General features: G+C 48.8%; 1 protein-coding gene across 4 annotated transcripts in view; it reads left to right on the top strand.

Moving 5' to 3' along the window:
* The window catches only part of CSNK1G2 (casein kinase 1 gamma 2), a 95,866-nt gene that overhangs the window by 53,823 nt on the left and 21,518 nt on the right, over positions 1-20,525 (top strand). For 3 of the 4 annotated variants that reach the window (XM_050933783.1, XM_050933784.1, XM_050933785.1), the window contains exon 2: positions 3,315-3,819. In XM_050933783.1, coding sequence (XP_050789740.1) covers positions 3,633-3,819 — 187 coding nt within the window. In that variant the 5' untranslated portion in view covers positions 3,315-3,632. Of the gene's footprint in view, positions 1-3,314; positions 3,820-10,743; positions 10,924-20,525 lie in introns of those variants that run through there. The other variant, XM_050933786.1, reaches the window with a different exon arrangement.

The following is a 20,525-nucleotide window of genomic DNA, read 5'->3' on the forward strand; positions in this document are numbered from 1 at the left end:
ACAGATGTTTTGGAGCATGAGCTTTCGTGACATGCATCCGACGAAGTGGGTATTCACTCACGAAAGCTCGTGCTCCAAAATGTCTGTTAGTCTATAAGGTGCCACAGGATTCTTTGCTGCTTTTACAGATCCAGACTAACACAGCTACCCCTCTGATACTTGATAAGATATGTTGACACTTACGGTGGCATGTGTCACACAGACACTGCACACCCAGCTAGTATGGGTGTAGATGGTGAGGCATAGCTTACATGGGTAGAGTGCCCCACATGCCTGAATCCCCAGATTATGTACCCTACACGGCTGACTCTATCCCCAAGCTGTGCCTGCCACGGGAAAGGCTCCGGTTGCAGGGAGACAGGAGGGACCAGCCAGAATTTTTCCTTGCAGTGTCCCCCTTCTGGAGCCTCTCACTAGTGCATTTAGCTGCCCATAGGGTGCCTGTATTCTATATGCCACCATTAGTGTAGACAAGAGTTGTAGTGAGAGATTAGACTAAGCCTCAAAAAGCTCAGACTGAACAGGCATAGGGTGGGTGGCAGGGACTGTTATCCTCATTTTATGGGTGGGGACTGAGGTGCAGACACCCTGAGCATCAAATTTTCAAAAATGTCTGTGATTTGGGAGCCTGTCTCATAGAAAGTCAATAGGATTTAGGCTCTAAGTGCCTAAGTCACTTTTTAAAAATGATACTGAAGTGCTTTTGAAAATTTCACCCTCAAAGTGACTTAGGCCCCTCAGTACTTTTGTCAAGTGACTTAGGAGCATAATTCCCATTGGCTTCCTATGAGACTTGGGCACCTAAGTCACGTAGGCCCTTCTGAAAACTTTACCTTCAGTGATTCGCCCAAGATTTTCCAGGAGGGAATCAGTTCCCTACTCTGCCATAGAACCCAGCCCTGCATTGCATCTCAGTCCAGCGCTGTAACCTTCAGCTCATCGTGACGCTCACTTGTCTAATCCCTCCCCTGACAGCCTGCCCCACATGGTATTCGTGCCCCACCCGCCTTTCCCCAGTAAAAGTCACTGAGTTTATTGCTCCTTGGCAGCTGCTTCCATCCCAGAACAATTGTATACCTACTGTCTGCAGCTGTCTCTGTGTAGCCCTGGGAACCCCTTTGCCGCATCCCAATGCTTGCCGATTAACTTTGCATCCAGTTACCTTGCCGCAGTGATTCTTGTACCTGTCTCTTCATGGGCCTCTCTCTTGCCTCCTTTGTTCCCAGGATAGCTAAAGGCAGCTTGCTGCCCCCAAGATAGGATGCCTTGTTTCTGTGGGTATGTCTACTCAGCGGCTGGCCCGTGCCAGCCCACCTGGCTTGTGGGGCTCAGGCTAAGGCGTTGTTTCATTACTGTATAGATTTCCAAGCTCGGGCTGGAACCCGAGCACAGGGACCTTGCAGGGTGGGAGAGTCTGGCAGAGCATGCTGCCATCCATTAGCACTGTCCCTGCCAGTCCAGGTCTCTGCTCTGTGCTGCCCTTTCTCCTGCACTCGCTGGCTGTAATTCTTTCCCTCGCCTCCTCCACTGGATGGGGAACATGGAACGTGGTCTTCCCTCCCTAAGAAGTTATCCTTGGGGATCCCCTCATGCTTTGCCTCCCTCTGAAGGCTTCATAGGAACCTCTTGGCAGTCCTATAGTGCCATTCTTTAATAGGCAGCGTTTATTTAGACTGCAGTAGGGTCTAGGGGCTCCAGTCAGAGATCAGGACTTCACTGTGCTAGGGTGCTGTACAAGCCACAGCAAAAAGGCAGTTCCTACCCTCAGGAGCTTGCAATTGAAGCAGCAGAATCTTTGTCCCCGGGCCCAGCACCCCAGCGGTTCGTGCATCACTCTGATCAAAGGCCCTGGCAGTCACTCTGCCTCATTGCAGCTTTTCAAATAAAAACAAAGCTCGTTAACAACTGGTAGGAAGTAGAGAGAATCCCAGCCCCTGTCTGTGCAGACGGGGCTGGTTTTGCACCAGTGTAGCCGTGACAGTGCAAATCCCTAGGTGCACCACATTGATGTGAAAAGGGGCTCACACTAGTGTGATTGCTTCTTTTGTAAACCAGTCCAAGCCCTGTTTTATACCAGTGAAATGCATCTACACTGTGGGGGCAGGGGAGTAGTACCACCGTAACTACCTCCATAGATGCTAATCTATATACTATTTTAAAAAATAATAATAATTCCACCCCTAACTGATACAGCGTGTAGACCATGCTAGGCAGAACACAGACTGCATTATTGCAGCTTATGCACAGCAAAAAGTTCTCTGAGTTAGCTTGTGTGCGTCTGTCCTGGTGAGAGTGGATGTCTTCAAACCCAGGAAATTCCTATGCTGGAGTGTGGGAGGGAAGATTCTCTTTTGACTGCATAGTAAATCCCAGGGTCCTTTTGTTTCCCCATTGTTCCAAGTAGTCTAGTGACTCACTTCCTCTTCCACTGCCTCTCTGGGGCTGCGTCTGTCCCATCAGGTATGGCCAATAAGCAGCATCTCTCTGATGCCTCCCTTTCAGTCCAGAATCCTTTGTTCCCCCTACTAACTCCTCCAGGAATGCTCACTAGGCATCCTGCTCCCAAACCACCCCAGTGAGCTTCTCTGTAGAAAGATGACAAAGGTTTGGAAGTCTAATACAAAATGGTAAATCTGCTATCCAGATGGGGTGTCTGTCCGTCTGCTGGAGACCCCAGGACCAGTAGTGTGGGGCTGTCTTCCCCAAGCTGTGCGTGCCTGCCTTGCACTACTGCTGTGGGTAGGAGCCCAGAATTCACCTGGGGCCTCAGAGCAGCCAGGATGGTTTTGTCTGGTTGTCTCTTTCCCTACCCTCAAACCCTATTGCAAAATAAAAAATGTCTTCCAAAGGACCTCTGTGTGTGCGCGCGTACACACACACACACACACACACACACACACACACACACGCCCTCTCTTGCTAAGAGCGAACAGGAGGCTGTTTCATCTGCATCGGAAGGTGTTAATCCACCCAAGTGGGTTTCTTTGGGTGCTACCCTAAGGAACCCTGCTTCATTAGCATTTGTCATCTCAGGATCTGAACACACATCCTAATGATTAACGAGTCAAGCCTCAGTCACCTCCTCGCCAGGTACATATCCATCTGTGAAATGAGGAGGATAAACTGAGGCAGGAAGAGGGGTCAGATGAGTTGCCCAAGGTCATTCAGTTCACACTGTTGAGCTGTTCCACTTCAGTGCCTTCCCCTGCCCTGTGCTCCTTTGTAAAAGCTCTGCATAATTTATAATGCACCCTACTTTATGGAAGCATGCACATTCGTTCCTTACACTAATTTTGTCCTTCTGTCTTTTACAGTTGGGAGCCGAAGGATCTAAGCTGGCAGGACCCTCTCCACAGAATGCGCTCTTCACCAAAGAGCGAGCCAAAGCAGGCGAAGATGAGAATCCCGGCGGGACCTTCAAGAGCACTAACATTGCAGTAGCCCGGCGCCTGTGGGTGGCAGTGGCGCCCCCAGCCCCCTCCCCTCCATCTCAGACCGTGATGGTGTATTGACCGAGAAGAGCCCAGCTTTTTTTTTATTTTTCCTTCCCCTCCCTCCCCTTCAAGTTTCGGTGGCTTTGGGATTTGTATGGCAGCGGCGTAACCGTGGAGAGGCCGGGGTATCACAAACTTATGGATTTTGATAAGAGAGGAGGGAAAGGGGATACAGAGGAAGGCAAAAGAATGTCCAAGGCAGGTGGAGGAAGGAGCAGCCATGGGAGCCGGAGTGCAGGGACTAACTCTGGAGTCTTAATGGTGGGCCCCAACTTCCGTGTCGGGAAGAAGATTGGATGTGGCAATTTCGGGGAGCTCCGTCTAGGTGAGATGGGCCTATTTTATTGACATCCTTGCAGTGACTGCGCACTGTGGTGCTGCCGTGAAATCCATCCAGCTCTTCTCACGTCCCTTTCCCTACTGGGAACACTCAGGGGCGATGCATATCGGTGTCTTTCTCCTTTATGAGAGTAACAGGAGGGAACCATTCCCCACCCTCCTGCCATAGATCTTTACAGGTAGCTGTGTCAAGCAGCGTTAAGGCTGCAGGCCCAGAAAATTGGCTCTTCTATGCAAATAAGGCAATGCCCTGATTTGCATTTCACAAATAGGAATTGCCTCATTTGCATAAAATCTCTCTCCCAGAAATACCCCCTTTCTCCCTGGTACCTTCTCCCCAGTGTCCTTGCACTGGACTCCGTGACCACAGAAACCCCACCTGGAAGGTGTGAGTTAAAATGTTTCTAAGCCCATCCTAAAGCAGGAGGGCTGATGGTCAGAGAGGGGTTTCTGCTCATCCTCTTGACATCAGTAGGGAAGATCTGATAATGAAATTGATCCCTTTAGTCCCAGCATTTTCAGTCTTTGTGGCAGGGTCAATTTGAATGGGTTTCACAAGGTATCTACAAAGAGACATTTGTATTAGGGAAGTTCTGTGGCCTGTGTTATACAGGAGGTCAGACTGCATGATCACCGTGGTCCCTTCTGGCTTTGGAATCTGTGAATCTATATCATGTGCTCCACTAAACTCCAGCAAATGTCTGTTACTCATGGGTTGCAGCGTACGCTTCTCCTTTCTTCTCTGCCTGGGAAGAACAGTGTGGACAGGAGTCTCTTGACCATCAGGCGACTTCCTATAAGTAAGGACAGACCCTCGAAGGGAGGAGATCAGAGGGAGAATGGAGTTGGGGGCAGGCTGTGTTAGAGAGCATCTGCTAACAGCACATGGGGAAAAGGGTGGGAATGAATATTTGCTGTCGGACAGAACATACAGCTGCAGTAGCCAAAAGTGTTTAGCTCTCAGTAGAGATGGTTGGAAAACAGTATTTTCTGAGAGAGATTTTGAAAAATATTCTTTTAAAATATCCTTGGGTGCTTTCCTTTTTATTATTTTTGTGGGGGATCTAAAAAAAATCAGGAAACTTTGAACAAAGCAAAATTGTTTGATGGTGGGAAGGATGGGGAGAGGGCCATTTGCTTGTCAAAAAACGCTCACCGGCAGGTTTTTGCCAAGCTGTAACTCTTGGCTTGGCATGCTCTGCACTGGTGTCCTGCAGTTGTGAAAGGCCCTTTGCAGTCTGTTGTTGCTCTACAGTGCCTCTAGGAATGTGAATTGAACTTCAGCGTGTTGAGCAAGTATTTACCAGGCAAAGATTTTGGCCCAGGCAGAGAATATTTGGAAAATTAACTGCGTAAGAGGGAGAATTGATGTAGCTCATTATCAAGAGATAGCTGGCAGTCACAGTGACTCCAGTGGTGTCTGTTGCCCCAGCCTGTATCTCTTCAAACTGAACCAAAAGCTAGATGTGGGCTTTGCTTCGCACTATCTGCCTGTGAGAAGAACCAGCAAGCGGGATGGTGTCTGAAGTTGTGCAGCCTGTGAGGCAATATGGCTGGAAGGAGGGACAGAGCATGCCCACCTCCCTGCGTTCAACACTTCAACACGCTGACTCTGGCTGCGTTGAGTTAATGCTAGCTCTGCCTAGTGTGACAGACTTGGTGGTGCCTGGCAAACCAGCCTGCTCCCAGACTCCCTGATGTGATTGCAGCTTAATTGCAAAGCTTAGGGAAAGGCTGTGTTTAAAACCAAGCCAAGTGGTTCCTGCCTTGGGGGAACTGGGAAGTCTGTCTCCCTGAATCTTGGGGAGCAGCTCAGATCCCTCCTCCCAAAATCAGACTAGCTGTGGCAGGCTGCATGCAGCACCTTACAGTGTTATGAGGGAACAGGGAGGGTCACAGCCAAATCCTGCAAGGCATTCCCTCACCTGCTGCTCCCAGTGCAGGGAGTGAGACAGCTGCAGTGCAGGGAGCTACCCCAGCCCTGCAGCTGCTGCATTGAATGCAATCAGTGGCTAAGATGAAGTGAGAAATCTGACTGCTGCAGATCCCCAGCTGTGGAGAAATTCTGCCAACTCTTCCTCCTGCTGGCCTGATATTCTCCACCTAGAACATCACTTGGCTGGTGTAAATTCCTGCAGTAACATGTACTGCCCTGCCATGTAATGATTTCTGCACTTGCTGGTATGTCAACCTTCAGCCAGTATATGCGTGATAAATGGGAAGCCTCCCACTCCAACCCACAAACCACCTCGGCGTGCTGGGAGTGAGAAGAACTGTCTCTGTAGGATTTCCCTTCTACCCACCTCCCAGCCAAATGATTGCAGTGAGGCTTGGGGTTGATTTGTATGGGACTGGTTCTGTGGCTGTTCCCCTCCTGCAGTCTGTTGCAGTTGAGGAGGGGTCTCCACTCTGCCTTTTCAACCCTCTGGCTGCTCCAGTGTGAGTGTCTTTGCTATTGTGCCCATTCCCCAGCCTCTCTTTCTTTAGGATCACATCCGCAATAAATAGCTTCAATTCCTGCATCTGCTGCCCATCAGAGACTTCTCAAGCTGCAGCAGAAAGAAATTGACCAGATTTGTCAGTTCATAGCTGCTTACAAGACTCTGAATAGCAGCAGTATAAATGGGTAAAGCCCTGGTCTGCATTCACTTTGCTACAGATTGGCAAGGTCTGAGCAGCAGGAGAGGCCTAAGAGCAGGCTGCTTGCAGACTCAAGAAGGCGGCACTGCATTGGTTCCTAGGTGCATGGTTATGCTCGAAACCATGAGGACTAGAAAAGGAACTTTTTCTTCTTCCACTGGAATTTGGGATTCTGCAGAGGTTAATGGCGCTTGTTGGGATGGATTTCTACTTGCCATTGATGTTCAAGTCCCTGCATGCAGTTATTCTAGGAGGCCCACGCATCCAGTAATACATTGATGCCTGTCTGTTAAATTACATGATAAAATTGGGCTGGCTGAGGAGTGTCCCAATACAGAGGTGTAGACCAGAGCAATTTGGTCTGCTTGCTCCTAAAATCCAATTTACATCCTTCTCAGAAATGCTGTTAACTTATTTCAAGGCTCAAGAACACTTTCAGGAGCCAAATGAAAGTAGTCATTCATCAAAAATGCAAGCCTTGATCCATCTGCATGCCAGAGCATGTGCAAAGGAACCAAAGTGACACCAAATGACTGGAGAAAACACTGCCTGCTCAGAGAGAAATCAAATAATGCCATCCTCTTTGGGGAGGGTGTGGGGGACAAGGCGGGAGAAGCCAGCAGATAATGGCAGAGATCTTTGATTCAGCCGTAGTGGAGGACCTAGGACAGAGACTAATGTAGTCAGTATCAAATGTAAATGAGAATATCTAGTGCTCTGTTTGTGCGCACACTAATCCCCGCAGCAGTCCTTGGTAGCAGAGTTGTCCTGGGGGAAATGAAGCACCCAAAGCAGAACTGGTTGCAAAATCCAAAATTAGTTTTGGATTTTAAAAAACAGACTTTTGGACATGTTTCCAGTTTGAAGGGAAACTTGCTTCTTTTCAAAACACAGAAACTTTTCATGACCAAAATTAAATTGTCTTGTGTGTTTTGAGAACAGTTTCAGTTTTGGGGGAGGAAAAAACATAGAAAAATGGTCCATTTCAGAAAGGAAAATTTTCCACACACAACTTCTTGTTTGTAACATTGACCAGCTTTACCCCCTGACTTTTAAAAGCTGGTGCTACATTTTATTTGGGGAGGGGAGGCACCTTGGATCTTGATTGCCCCATTTGGAGGAGGTACTGAAAATCAGAAGCCATTTCTGAAAATGTTGGCTTAAGGGATATGCTAAAAGCCAGGAGGGGAATGAAAGCCAGACAGCAGGAGTTTCTGGTTCCCAATGTATCTTATTATCTAGGGCAGGGGGTTTCAACCTTTTTTCATCTGCAGACCCCTAAAACATTTTGAATGGAGGTGTGAACCCCTTTGGAAATCTTAAACATAGCCTGTGGACCCAGAGATTGAAAACCACTGGTCTAGGTATGCTCCAGTAACACCTGAAGGCCTCAGTTGAGATCAGGTCCCTTTTTGTGCTTGGTGTTGTACAGACACATAGGGAGAGAGACTGTTCCTTCCCCAAAGAACTTACAGGCTATGCAGACAGAACTTCTTCACTGGCTTATAATTGTGTAAACATTGAAACCAGGACAACAGGAAAACGAACACTCCTTCCGGAGAGCCGGGTTTGTGAGACTGAACAAGAAGCTGCCGCCAATGTGCTTCCAGTCACCTTTTTTGGCCCGCCCACCGTGATGTTGTCCTGCTGGCCTCGTGTTTGGAGGGAAACCGGGGCTTGGGTGGAGAGCAACTGCCTGAAACTGTGAGTGAGCGAGGCTGGTAGGGAAGCAGAGGTCATCTGAGGAACGGATAGGAGCCACAACTTCCTCGTCTTCAGAGGATGTCCGCACTCTACTGTCCAGGGGTTCAACAATCTCCGGTCTTGTTGCTCACTGGTATCCTTTGGCTGCCTAGGAGATTGTGCCCTTCCCTCTTGGATGCAGATCCAATCATGGTGACTTGCCTGCTCATCCAGGCCAGCCAGCAGCAGTGGCCTTTCCCCCTCCACCCACCCACCCACACCCACCACCACCCTGGCTCCTCCCCCATCCCACCAGTTTAATTGCTTTGCTGGAAACCTTGAGGCCACCTTCTGCCCTTAGGCATGTTTCAAAATGCAGCAGCTGCAGCTGGAGCGTATGGTGGGAGCTGCAAGAACACTCTACATTCCCCCACTACTTACTCCCTTCTAGCTAGTTACCAAGGGCCAGCACTACAATCCACCTAATGCCTTGATCAGGCCACTTCCACAGCAGAGACCAATGCTGCTGCCTTCTGAAATCTGAAGCAGGAGGAAGCTGTTTAGAGCAGGGGTGGCCAATGGGCCACGTGCCACCTCTTCCAAAGCAGCCCTGGCACCGGGCTCTGGCCCAGCGGCTTACTCTGCATTGAGGTTGTGAAGTGTGCAGCCATCTGCTTTCTCTGGCTGCCACAAATTAAGGATGAGAGCCGGGAGACTGGCTTGTTACCAGGGTGGCTTGTGCCCAAAGGGAGTAGAGGAAAAGCACTGCTGTGCATGACAGAGTGCTAGCCAAGGAGCAGCAGCTAGAAGGATAGGCGGCTGTGAGCACTGGTGCTGCCCATTGATGAGCCCTGTGCCCTTGGTCTATGCTGCTGCCTTTGGAATCCGGCCTTTAAGAGGATCCGGGCCACAGATGTGATGGCTGTATGTCTGGGCTCAGTCTCACGGGGTGATCTTGCTTGGAAAGCTCAGATGCTTGTAGGGTATTGTCCATCAGGTGTCCAGTGAAGAGACCTAAGAGAAAGGGGGAGGGGATGTGTTCCAACCTCAGACTGACTCATAGGCTTGTCCTCTTTTAGGGTGTCTTGTCCTGTTCTTTGGGGGAGTGGGCATGCTGCCCTGCCGCCTGCTTCTCAACTGGTTGATAAAAGGAATACTGGGGGTGGAGGGGAGAGAATAAATAAGTTGATCCCAGCTGGGACTAAAACTCCCCAAGTCCCTGCTCAAAGTACTTTACAGCTCCATTTTCCCTTCGCGGCTGCCTATCAACCGTGTGCTGGTCACCTGCACAGGGGGGCTTTGCCCCCACAGAATACTGGCAGGAGATTTAGAGCCAGTTGAAGAATGGGAATTATATTTTGTGGTAAATCTTGGAAACATTTTTTTTCCAAAATTTTCTGTGAACATATAATTCTGCCTTCCCCCATGCCCCTCGCTGGATGGCAGGATAGGAGAAGGGAAGGGGCAATTTTTGCTTTAAAATACTTCAAGTTAAACAAACCTTTCATTCATAGACAGGCCCCTGGTTGAAAACGTCTCCCCGCGGCGATGTTTTGGTCAGCTGTAGCAGCTTTAAACTGACAACAAGAGCACTTCAAGACATGAGCCAGAATTTTCTTGGTCCAACCAGACCGTGATTTGTGCCTAGATCTGCATCTCCTGTAAAGCTCTGACATCTCTGAAGCAGGACAGAGCGTTACAGTGAAACGCCTGCCCTGGCTAGATCAAGCTCTTTTCCCCAAAATGTCCCTGCCCTGCCAGTACCAGCTTGGTTCCACCAGAGGGGTGTGGCGGTGACATCCATACCCATTCAGAGCGTGCTTACATAGCACAGGTAAGACCCCAGTAGCTGTCCAGTGCCTTGTCCACACTCCATGTTATTGCCTTTGCTACCAGCGATGGAACTGAACTAGTGACTGCAACAGCAGCAAGGCCAGCGCAGACTCATCCCAGGCCCTAGGACCCTGCTGGATGGGAGGGTCCCAGGTCTTCAGCCTGACCCGGGAAATCTACACAGCAATGAAACAGTCTCACAGCCTGAGCCCCACAAGCCTGAGTCAGCTGGCGTGGGCCAGCCGCAGGTGTCTAGTTGCTGTGTAGATATACCCTGCGTGCATCAGTTTCAGCAGCAGAAAGGCAGAAAAGTGGTTGTGATAGCTACAGACTTTCCAGTTCGCTGCCTTGGTACCCTGTTAACATCATAGAGCCTTCAGTGTCCCTGGGCTCTTAGCTGCATCTATAGTTTATGTATATGCTTTTTCAAAAGCACTTACTTCATTTTTTTAAAAGAGACACGGGGAAGAAAAATCCTTATGTTGCTTACAAAGCAGTCTGTTTCCCTTGATAACACTTTAGTACATTAATCCATTTCACTGATCAACTCCAGTTATGGCCTGTTTACTTTGTGCGTTTCTCTTGGTTGAAGCATAAGAAAATACGAATGGCCATGCAGTATCTTGACTTCCACCTGGCATTAGCCATCGCTGGTTCAGAGGGAATGAACAGATATGGGCAATTATCAAGTGATCCAGTCCCCACCTCTGGCAGTCAGTTTTAGGAACACCCAGATCATGGGGCTAATAGCTATTGATGGACCAATCCTCCAAGAACGTATCTAATTCTTTTTTTGAACCCAGTTATATTTTTGCCCTTCACTCAACACACAGGTTGACTGTGTGTTGAGCGAAGTGCTTCCTTTTGTTTGTTTTAAACCTGCTGCCTATTAATTTAGTTGGATGACCCCTGGTTCTTGTGTTATGTGAAGGGGGTAAGTAACACTTCCTTATTCACTTTCTCCACACCAGTCATGATTTTATAGATCTCTGTCATAGCCCCTTAGTTGTCTCTTTTCCAAGCTGAACGGTGTCAGTCTTTAACCTCTGTTCAGATGGAAGCTGTTCCATCTCCCTAATCATTTGTGTTGCCCTTCTCTGTACTTTTTCCAATTCTAATATTTCTTTTTTGAGATGGGGTGACCAGAACTGCATGCAGTATTCATGGGGAGGGTGTGCCGTGGATTTATAGAGTGCATTAGAATATTTTCTGCCTGTTATCTATTCCTTTCCTAATGGTTCCTAACATTGTTAGCTTTTTTTTTTGACTGCTGGCTGCTCACTAAGTGAATGTTTTCAGAACTGTCCACAGTGACTCTAAGATCTTCCTTGAGTGGTTAACAGTGAATTTAGACTCTATCCGTTTGTATGGACAGTTGAGTTTATGTTTGCCAATGTGCATTATTTTGCATTTATCAACATTGAATTTTATCTGCCATTTTGTTTCCCCATCACCCAGTTTTGTGAGATCCCTTTGTAACTCTTTGTAGTCTGCTTTGGACTTAACTATCTTGAAAAGCAATGAAAACCAGTTTCACATTTGAGTTCTTGGTGCTGATTGGTTTTCAGACACTGCAGGGGAGGGAGTTGTTTTAAGAAAGCTGTTTTCATTGGGATCTGTATTTATTTTTTTAATTATGGAAACCATTTTCTGTTGGTCTGAAGGAGCTGTTGTGGATTATTTACATTTGGCGCCAGTTTTAAGTTGTCCTCTTCAAATTCATTGCGTATGCTTGTGCCTGCTTTTACACATGGCTATGCTGGTTTCTTTCATGCAACCGGTGGAGTGAGGAAAAAGGAAGTGTAATTTTTTAGTATACCTAGAGGCACTGCCTGAGATCAGGGCTGTCTTGTTCTGTACTGTCTGTATGCATACTGAGAGACAGTCGCTGCCCCAAAGAGCTGATGAACTAAACAGACAAGGGGTGGGATGGGAAACTGGCACAGAGGGGATGGGTCCTCCTGCTAGGGTCCCTCAGGAGGTCTGTGGCAGAGCTGGGAATCGTGCCCTTGTCCCCAGTCCACTGACTTAGCCTCAAGACCCCCATTTATCTCCTCGTGCTTGGAGCACATGTGATAAAAGGTCAGAAGAAGGCTGGTGTGACATGTAGAAGCAGGTGTCAAAATGGCACTTTCCAAGCTCATTTTGGAAGGGAGAGGGGCAGATGGGAAAATTATTTAAGTGGCTCAGAGAAATACCCTAGCTTTTACCAGTGATATTGTGACAAAGGGGGAGGGTTAAAATGCTCTTGTGCCTAGTTATGCCTGTGTGGTGTAGTTCTACCCCAGTGTAACCTTCCTCCGGCTGTAGATGGATCCTCCAGGCGTCTTGCTTCTGTGCACAAAAAGCAACACCTTGCATCAGCCAGTGCCACAAACCAAAATATTTTTGCTTTTCAGCAGCTCTCATCTCAACATATTTTTTCTGAAAACCACATTCACTCGTGCAGATTCTCTGGCGCTTCCTGACATGTCACTAGCAGACGTGTGGTTCCCCCCGTGGTTGCCTATGGACTGTTATAATAATATAAGTTCTCTCTGTGTGAAACGTGCAGAGGAGGGCCGGGAAAATAGAAAACCACTGGAGCCATTTTCCAAGGTGACCCTAACTCCCTTCTTGTATTATAACACCCTATCGAGGGGGCTGAGACAGACTGGGTAATTGACATACTCAGCCAGCAGGGGTCAGTGATAATACATCTCCCACTTGCATCTCTATCCATCCACACTAACTTGTTCTCATTTAGAACAATTACATTCCCTCCAACTCCCCAACCCCACCAGTAGGGCATTTGCTTGCATGTGCTGGACACTGCGCTGCATCAGTTATATTGCTGACACTTATCCTGAGTTCTGATCCTGTCATCCCCGTTGGGTTTCCTTCAAGATATGTCATACACTCTCCTCCCTGTATAAGCAGGGGCAAATCCCCTTGCATTGCCCGCCTCAGGTCTCCCCCCCCCCAATAGGACAAAATTGCATAATTTTTACCAGGGGTCTCAAACTCAATTTACCTTAGGGCTAGTGCCAGTCCTCAAATCCTCCCAGTGGGCCAATAATGTCACTGAAGATGGTGTTCAGAAGAGAAAACGTTTATATTTTATTTTTTATTTCGCATTTCTTAGTAATAATAAAAATGTCATACAACTTTATACAATTCTTTGCCTGCCAGAGAGTTTTTAGTGTTTGCCACACACCTGGTAACACTTCGGTTCTGTCAGTTTGTTGATGATTGGCCTCAGTGCCTGAGCAGCTGAAACCTTCAGGATTGCAGCAAGGTGTGCATCAGATAGCTGTGTTCAGTATTTTGACTTGTTTATATTCATTGTGGAAAAAAGTGATGCTGCCTCCATAGCTGACTCTGCCCAGCGACTAGTGATGATATCTCTGTCCCTCTCCTCCAGCCAATGGGAGCTGCGGGGGGCAGTGCCTGCAGCAGACATTGCTGGCAGCATGTCTGCATGCATCTCTTCTCCATGGGCTGGTTCTCGGGCTGCAGACGGCCCGCGGGCTGGGACGTAGAGACTCCTGGTTTTGACCATCAGCTGGTTGTAGTGACTTGAGGCAGCTAGGGCAGCAGCAGCTGAACTGCAAGATGTGACCTGAAGCCAGTATATGCAGGTTGAGGATAGTGATCCCCATCACATGAGCTGCTATCTCCAAGTGCTCATGGGGTCACTGGAGGGTTGAGTGCCCCACAGGCTAAGAGCTGGGCTGGGATGAGCTGCAAGAGACTTCCTGGCCTTTGTTCAAGCCTGGAAAGTCTGAGTGGAGTTTATATTAGAACATTTGTTAGTCGCATATTGGGGCCTCTCTCTTCAGCTGAGATCTCAAAGCTGCAGCAGCCTTCGGCTTGGGCAGTAGTGGGATGGAAGATTTGCCTGGGGAAAACCAGGCAGAGGCAGTGGTGTTATTTGGGCTGAGCCAGTACTGCCCAAGTGCCCCAGTCCAGCAGAGAAGAGGTTAGCACAGGGTCCGGTTCACCATGAGCCTTTGTGGAAGAGGGAGGATGTTAGGCCCAGATCTTCAGAGGTGTTTCGGCACCTAACTCTCATTGATTTCTAGGCCTTTGAAGGTCTCGGCTGTAGTCCCTATCATCCAGCAAAAGTCCAGTGTTGGTGATTTTTGTCCATTTCTCCGTTCTCCTTGCAGTGTCAAGTAGATCCTTCACTTCCTGTCCTCAATTATCGCATACTGTAGCTGTGAAAAAGCTGCTGCGTTCCATACTAGGGATGGCTGCATTTCAGGGGTGGGTGGAGTGATCCAGCATGCTGGAGACAGTAGTTTGCATTGGTTCTAAGCAGGTTAAAGGGGCCTTTGTTCACTACAGGTAACACCTGGGAATGGGAGAACTAAAACGGAATGAGATGAGAGGCCAACGCCTGTTGTGTGAGAGCCTGGTGTAGACGGCCGAGTTCACTGATCCCTGGGATGGTCTGTTTTCTATGGGCCTGTCACGCAGCAACGGGTGACAGAAAAGCTCCTTTGCATGGGACTGTAATCGCCCACCCACCCCTACTCCCCATAAATGGCAGTGAGCCTTGAAGACCAGGGCAGTTTCTGCCACTACCACTTAACTCACCCTTCAGTGACAAGGTGATACCCCCATTTTACGTGTCCAGCAGTTGTGGCTGTCCTGACAGAACAAGAAGCAATGATCTCAGGTTGCAGTGGGGGAGGTCTAGGTTGGATATTAGGAAACACTATTTCACTAGGAGGGTGATGAAGCACTGGAATGGGTTATCTAGGGAGGTGGTGGAATCTCCTTCCTTAGAGGTTTTTACGGCCTGGCTTGACAAAGCCCTGGCTGGGATGATTTAGTTGAGGTTGGTCCTGCTTTGAGCTGGGGGTTGAGGTCTCTTCCAACCTCAATATTCTATGAATGATACCATGGAGGACTCGAGGAGAACTCTGTTACATTACAGAACCTTTTGTAGCTGCTGCAAGCCTCCAGTGTTGGCTCAGCCAGAATTGATCCCAGGATGGGGTGGGATGCCAGCCACTGCCTTGCCTCTGACAGCACTTAAGGATTCCCACAGTCAGCCCAGGGCAGTGGTACAGGAACAATATATATAGTGGGGGTGCTGAGAGCCGTTCAGCCAAACTGTAAACTCTGTATATTATGGAAGCCACTTCAGTCCAGGAGGTGTGGCTGCACCCCTCGTTCCAGCACCTGACCCAAGGAGTAGGGGGAGAGAAGCTCCTGCCACTGGCTCCCTGTTTACTTTCTACACTTCCTGCCCCTCCATCGCCCCCCCAGCACACCCCTCTTGTGCCATTTGCAAAATGCTGAGGTTATGCTGAATGAAAGAGAATCTCCCTGGATGTGGTAATCCTCCCTGTGTTCCTCTGTTTACTGGACTGTTTCTACCTCGATATAACGCTGTCCTCGGGAGCCAAACAATCTTACCGCATTCTAGGTGAAACCGTGTTATATTGAACTTGCTTTGATCCACCAGAGTGCGCAGCCCTGCCCACGCCCCCCCCCCCCCAGCACTGCTTTACCGCGTTATATCCAAATTCATGTTATATGGGGTCGCGTTATATCAGGATAGAGGTGTACTGTGTATCAGAGACAGCAGCCCCTGTAAAGGAGCTTAGAGCTGGGGGGTGAGGGGAGAGAGTTTGAAGAAATCAGGCATTTCAGGATTGCACAAAGGCGCCTCCCATGCAGCCCATGTGTTCACTGGGCCAGGGGCTCTCACCTTATGCAGCACCGCTGAGTTTTTCCTAAGAGTTGTGGGGCAAGTGCCAGCTCATGAGAGAATTCACACACACCGAGGAACCCTTCCAAATGCTGATACCCATAATCCTTTGCCTTGCCTTTAGTACCTTCCATCCATGCATTGGTCATTACAGAGTGCAGTCTCTCCTCGGAACACTGCTCAAGCATTTGGCCCCTTGACATGTTTTTTTCCCAGCTGTAAAATGGGCACAGAGGCTGTGTTGGTGAAAGTTAGGACTAGAACCCATGAGTCCTGGCTCCCATTCTGTAACTGGTCCACACATCTTCCTGTACTGTCTCATGTCATCTGTCTAGAATAGATACTGGTCCTTATCTGGCCTTCACCATAATATCTGAGCCGCTCAGCATCAATCTGCACATTCCTGTAAGGAAAGGGGAAGTATTCTCACTTTACAGATGGACACCTGAGGCATAGCATTGCTGGTGTGACCTGCCCAAGATCGTGTAGGGAGTCTGTGGCGGAGCTGGGAATTGAATGCAGGTCTTCTGAGCCCAGTGCTCTCCCCATTAAACCATACTTCCTACTATTACTGTGGTGGAGGTGGAGTGGTTTGAAATGCAGCATTGCTCTGTCATGGGGCAGGGTTCAGCTCCTCGAAAGGCCAGCCAACACCTAATGGAAAATTATACCCGGTAGGAGCAATTCTGCTCATATCTCCAGTGCATTCCTCTCCTTGTCATTCTACTGGGGACACAGTTTCACAGCAGCTGTCACAAGGAGAGGGTTATTGCTGCTTCTGGTGGGCACCAAGAGCTGTGTCTGAGTAATTCAGTCACAACAAATCAGAAATGAAACCTTGCACATAACATCTGATACCCACGCTGCTTAGCTGTGCCTGAATCTCACGGCTTTCCGTTCAGTTGTCCACCTCTCAAAGGCAAACTGCAGTGATTAGCTCCAGTACATTCAGAGGCTAAGTATTTATTCTGGAAGGAGATGAGTGAAATGGGAGTTTTTAGATCTTTTTGGAAACAGACCCCATTGAATTCTCTTCCTAACCAGGCTCAGGGGTGATACCGTATGAATCCTTTAACACATTTCTAAGGTATATGCCTGCTTGGCACTGGCTGCAGTAATATAAAGCCTGTATTACGTTGCAGCTTCCTTTATAAGCCCCTGGGTGTTCGCCGTGTGCTGCTTCTTTGATATTCAGGCCACTTATTGAGGTTCTAAACTTGAGGCACCCAGCTTTTGGCTGAAATTTCCTTGAGTCCCATGGAAAGTTTAAATAAGTCTGCTGTAATTTATATTCTGAAGGATGGTTCCCCTTCCAGCCCCAGTTCATGGCTCTTTGAACTCTTTCTCAGCTGTGCACATCAAATGCCATGCTGAGAAGAACCTTTTCAGACTGGCTCACAAATCCTTGCCTTCTGTCGGAGAGGTTGTGCAAAGCATTAAGGGGCAGAGGGAAGGGTGATAGGCTTGTGCAAAAAGTTTGTTTTGGCTTTTAAAGTCAGAGATGCTTTAGGCTGTAATAATAATCCCTAGGTTTTCCTTTTCCCTAGACTGCAGGTATGTGACATGCACACTCCAGCGGTCCTGCTGAGCTGAATGATAATGATTCGCATTTCCTGCTCGTGCAGAAGTTAAATACAGCTTTAATGTGACTCTAATTCTCTCCCAACACACAAATTTTAGGTAAATCTTTCTGCTTCGGTTTCCACTGTGGCCCTTTCTCCTTTAAACAGGTGAAGGGACACGGCATTTTTCCCTGCCAGCCAAGCACCAGGAGGTACTGTGTTCTCAGCCTGGAAGTGCCTTCTGCTGTTTCCGTTGTTTGTTGCAAAGGGAAAGCAGGCCAGCCTCTTCAAAAGTTCCAGCCTCTGAGCTCCAATGGCAATAGCGAGACAGAGTTAGAAAGAAAATGCTGTCAGGGAATATTGCGTCTTGTGTTCACTGCCTTGGACCATCTCTCTAGTAGCGTACGGACACAATACTTTATATGTATGCATATCAGTTAAAGGACGCTATAAAAATAAAAAGTATCAGCGTTGCTAGAGTTGCAGGCTTTTGAAGGGGAGAGGTTCATATTTTATTGGGTTGATGAGTCTGTTTCTGACACTCTTTGTAGAATCTTTGTGACTTCCCTAAAATAAGGCACAATTTTTTTTTAACAATGAGAGTAATTAACCGTTAGACCAATTTGCTGTGGGGCATTCTCCATCACTTGTGGTCTGGATTTAAAGACTGGATATCTTGTAAGAGAGATGCTATAGCTCAGCCAGAAGTTATGAACTTGGTGCAGAAATTGTTGGGGGTGGATCTCTGGTTTACAAGATGCAGGAGGTCAGATTAGATGATCATGATTGTGCCTCGAGGCCTTGGAATCCGAATGTTACCCTGGCTCACTAGCTGACAAAAGGGTTGTTTACGCTAGTGGCTTTTTAACTGGAGTTAACCAATTTACCTAGTAACTTGAGTTACCTCTCTCACATTTGTACCTGCTCATCTGGCGTGTGGGAACCTAGAACAAGTAGTTATGGAGTGACCAGAGTCGTGCTGATGTGGTGGGTGACTAGTGTTGATTAGTAATCAGTTACCTGGTGGAACAAGCTGTTGTGGGACAGGAGGCAGAGGGGGCCCAGACTTCCAGTCCAATGCCGGAGAGGCTGTGGCTAGCAAGAGGCAACTATAAACTGAGGACACTGATCAGGATCTTCCAAAGTGACTGGCAATTTTGGGAGCCTACTGGAGACACCTTAAAGGCGCCTGTCTTCCAAAAAATGCTGACTGCCCTCTCTGGGAATCAGGCCCCTTTCAGGCATTTCTAACGGGACACCTAAAATCACTAGTCACTTGGGAAAACCTTGGCCGCAGCTAGTCACACATGTGAATATTGCTACCCCCTGTTGCCATAGGCAGTGCAGGGGTCAATGCTGCTCTGTATTCTCATCTGTCCCTTTGCTTTCTAAATATATACGTCATTTAATGACCACTCCCCTCTTGCTCTGACGGTTACTAGCCAGGGGATGTCTGCTGCGTGTCTGCCTGGGGAGATGAGTGCCCAACCTCAGAAGAGAGGGAACAAACAGGTTACAGTCTCCCAGCCCGGAGACGTCAAGGTCATTGCACGGGTCTGTCATTCATGTGTGCCACAGATGGGGAGCATGGGGCATGGGTTGGGCTGAGATAGAGGGCACCCAGCGTTCGGTGCCCACCTGTTACAGATAACTGAGTGATGTAATAACAGTGCACCCTGAGTTGGAAATCTCTGGACAACAGGAATTGCTTCCTCCTTACAACCTTTAGGGCACCAGACACTCCAGCTGGAGTGTGAAGGAGTTAGGCAGTGGCCTGTCCCCAATTCTCCTGGCCTGGGGCCACACAAAGCTGGGGGGAAGATGCTGCACTGTGGGAAGGAATCTAGCAGCAGTTTGAGGAATTCCACCTCCTTCAAAACTCCTTCAGAGGCAATGTGACTCTAAACTGTCCCAAGCCAGGGCAGTGTGAGAATTGCTTTTGAGTGCAGAGCCTGCTAGGCTGGTCACACATGAGCATTAGGCCTCACTACAGTTGTTATAAATCAGATCGGTGCCATGGCTTGGGAGTGATGTGTGTGGACATCCCCGACCCCCATTCAGGAAAAACAGGAAATTTTGCCATCAGAACCGTAGCGAATCTAGAACTTGGACTGAGAAGCTGCCGCCCTTCAGATAAATGAATTTCCAAGCCCTGTTGATGGTGAATGTTCCACTATCAGCCCCAGCTGTGCAGCACCCCCTTCCCCCAGCTGTAGGCCGGCAGGCAAGTTTGCCGTATCTTAGCCTTCCATCTCAGAATACATCAGAAGCCATCACTGTTTCCCCCTTCCTTCCCCTCTGTGGGATAAAAACGTTATTACTTGAGAGCTACCAATTAAAAGAGCTGTGTGAGAGCGAAGAATTATCCCCATTGTTCGGATGGGGAAACTGAGGCACGGAGCAAGCGACGTGACTTGCCTGAGGTGACACCATGGGTCAGACTGGAATGGAGCCCGGGAATCCTGTGCTCTAGCCACTTGGTCGCTCACATTGGAATCGTGTAACTAAATCCATGTTGTGCATTATCTACCGTTGGGCACCGTCTCGGGGCTCTGTACAGGCCCTGTATCGATGTGAGGAGACTAGGGTCCTGCGCTTGCTGGTTCCTGAGATTTGCATTCAAATTCAGCTCGGTCCTAGAGGCAGCGGCATGGAAACAGCTGGCCCTGGGGTTGAATCCAGTGTTGTGCTGCCCTGCTCCCCCGGCTGCGGAAGGGGAACCGTTCCCTCCCTAGGGTGGTGGTCCTCTGAGGCGCGGGATGGGGAGGCTGTGGCTCAGTGAAAGTTGTTTGTGGTCAGATGTTACAAACCAGGAAAAGACCCCAGTGCAGTGGGACTAGACAGAGCCCTGGGGGCAGCACTGGTCGTCCCTAGTGTAACACTGAGCAGAAACTAGTCCTCTGCTGTAACTGGAGCCTTGAGCTACGTAAAGGGACTGGGGGGTTCAAAGGAGCTCCCTTCGCTCTGTGAGGTGATTCCCTGCACGGATCTACTCCGCAGGGGCTGCATGGAAACTTTCGCGACCCACTTCTCAGTGTGTTATATGTCCCCAATACACAGAGGGCACAGGTCTGTTACAGCACCAGCTGTGGAGTCCAGCTTTTTAGCTGCAGCTGCAGAGACTCCTGCGTTCGGTTCTGGAGGTGCCCAGTTCCATCCCCAATGGGTTGGCCATGAGGGATGGAAAGAATGGTGCTCTCCTTTGGGGAAGCTTGCCCTGGGGCTAGATAAGGGTGGACAGCTTGACTGCTGCTTGTTCTCTGCTGACTG

The sequence above is a fragment of the Gopherus flavomarginatus genome, chromosome 24 (genome assembly GCF_025201925.1).
Source record: "Gopherus flavomarginatus isolate rGopFla2 chromosome 24, rGopFla2.mat.asm, whole genome shotgun sequence".
NCBI classification, from domain to species: domain Eukaryota; kingdom Metazoa; phylum Chordata; order Testudines; family Testudinidae; genus Gopherus; species Gopherus flavomarginatus.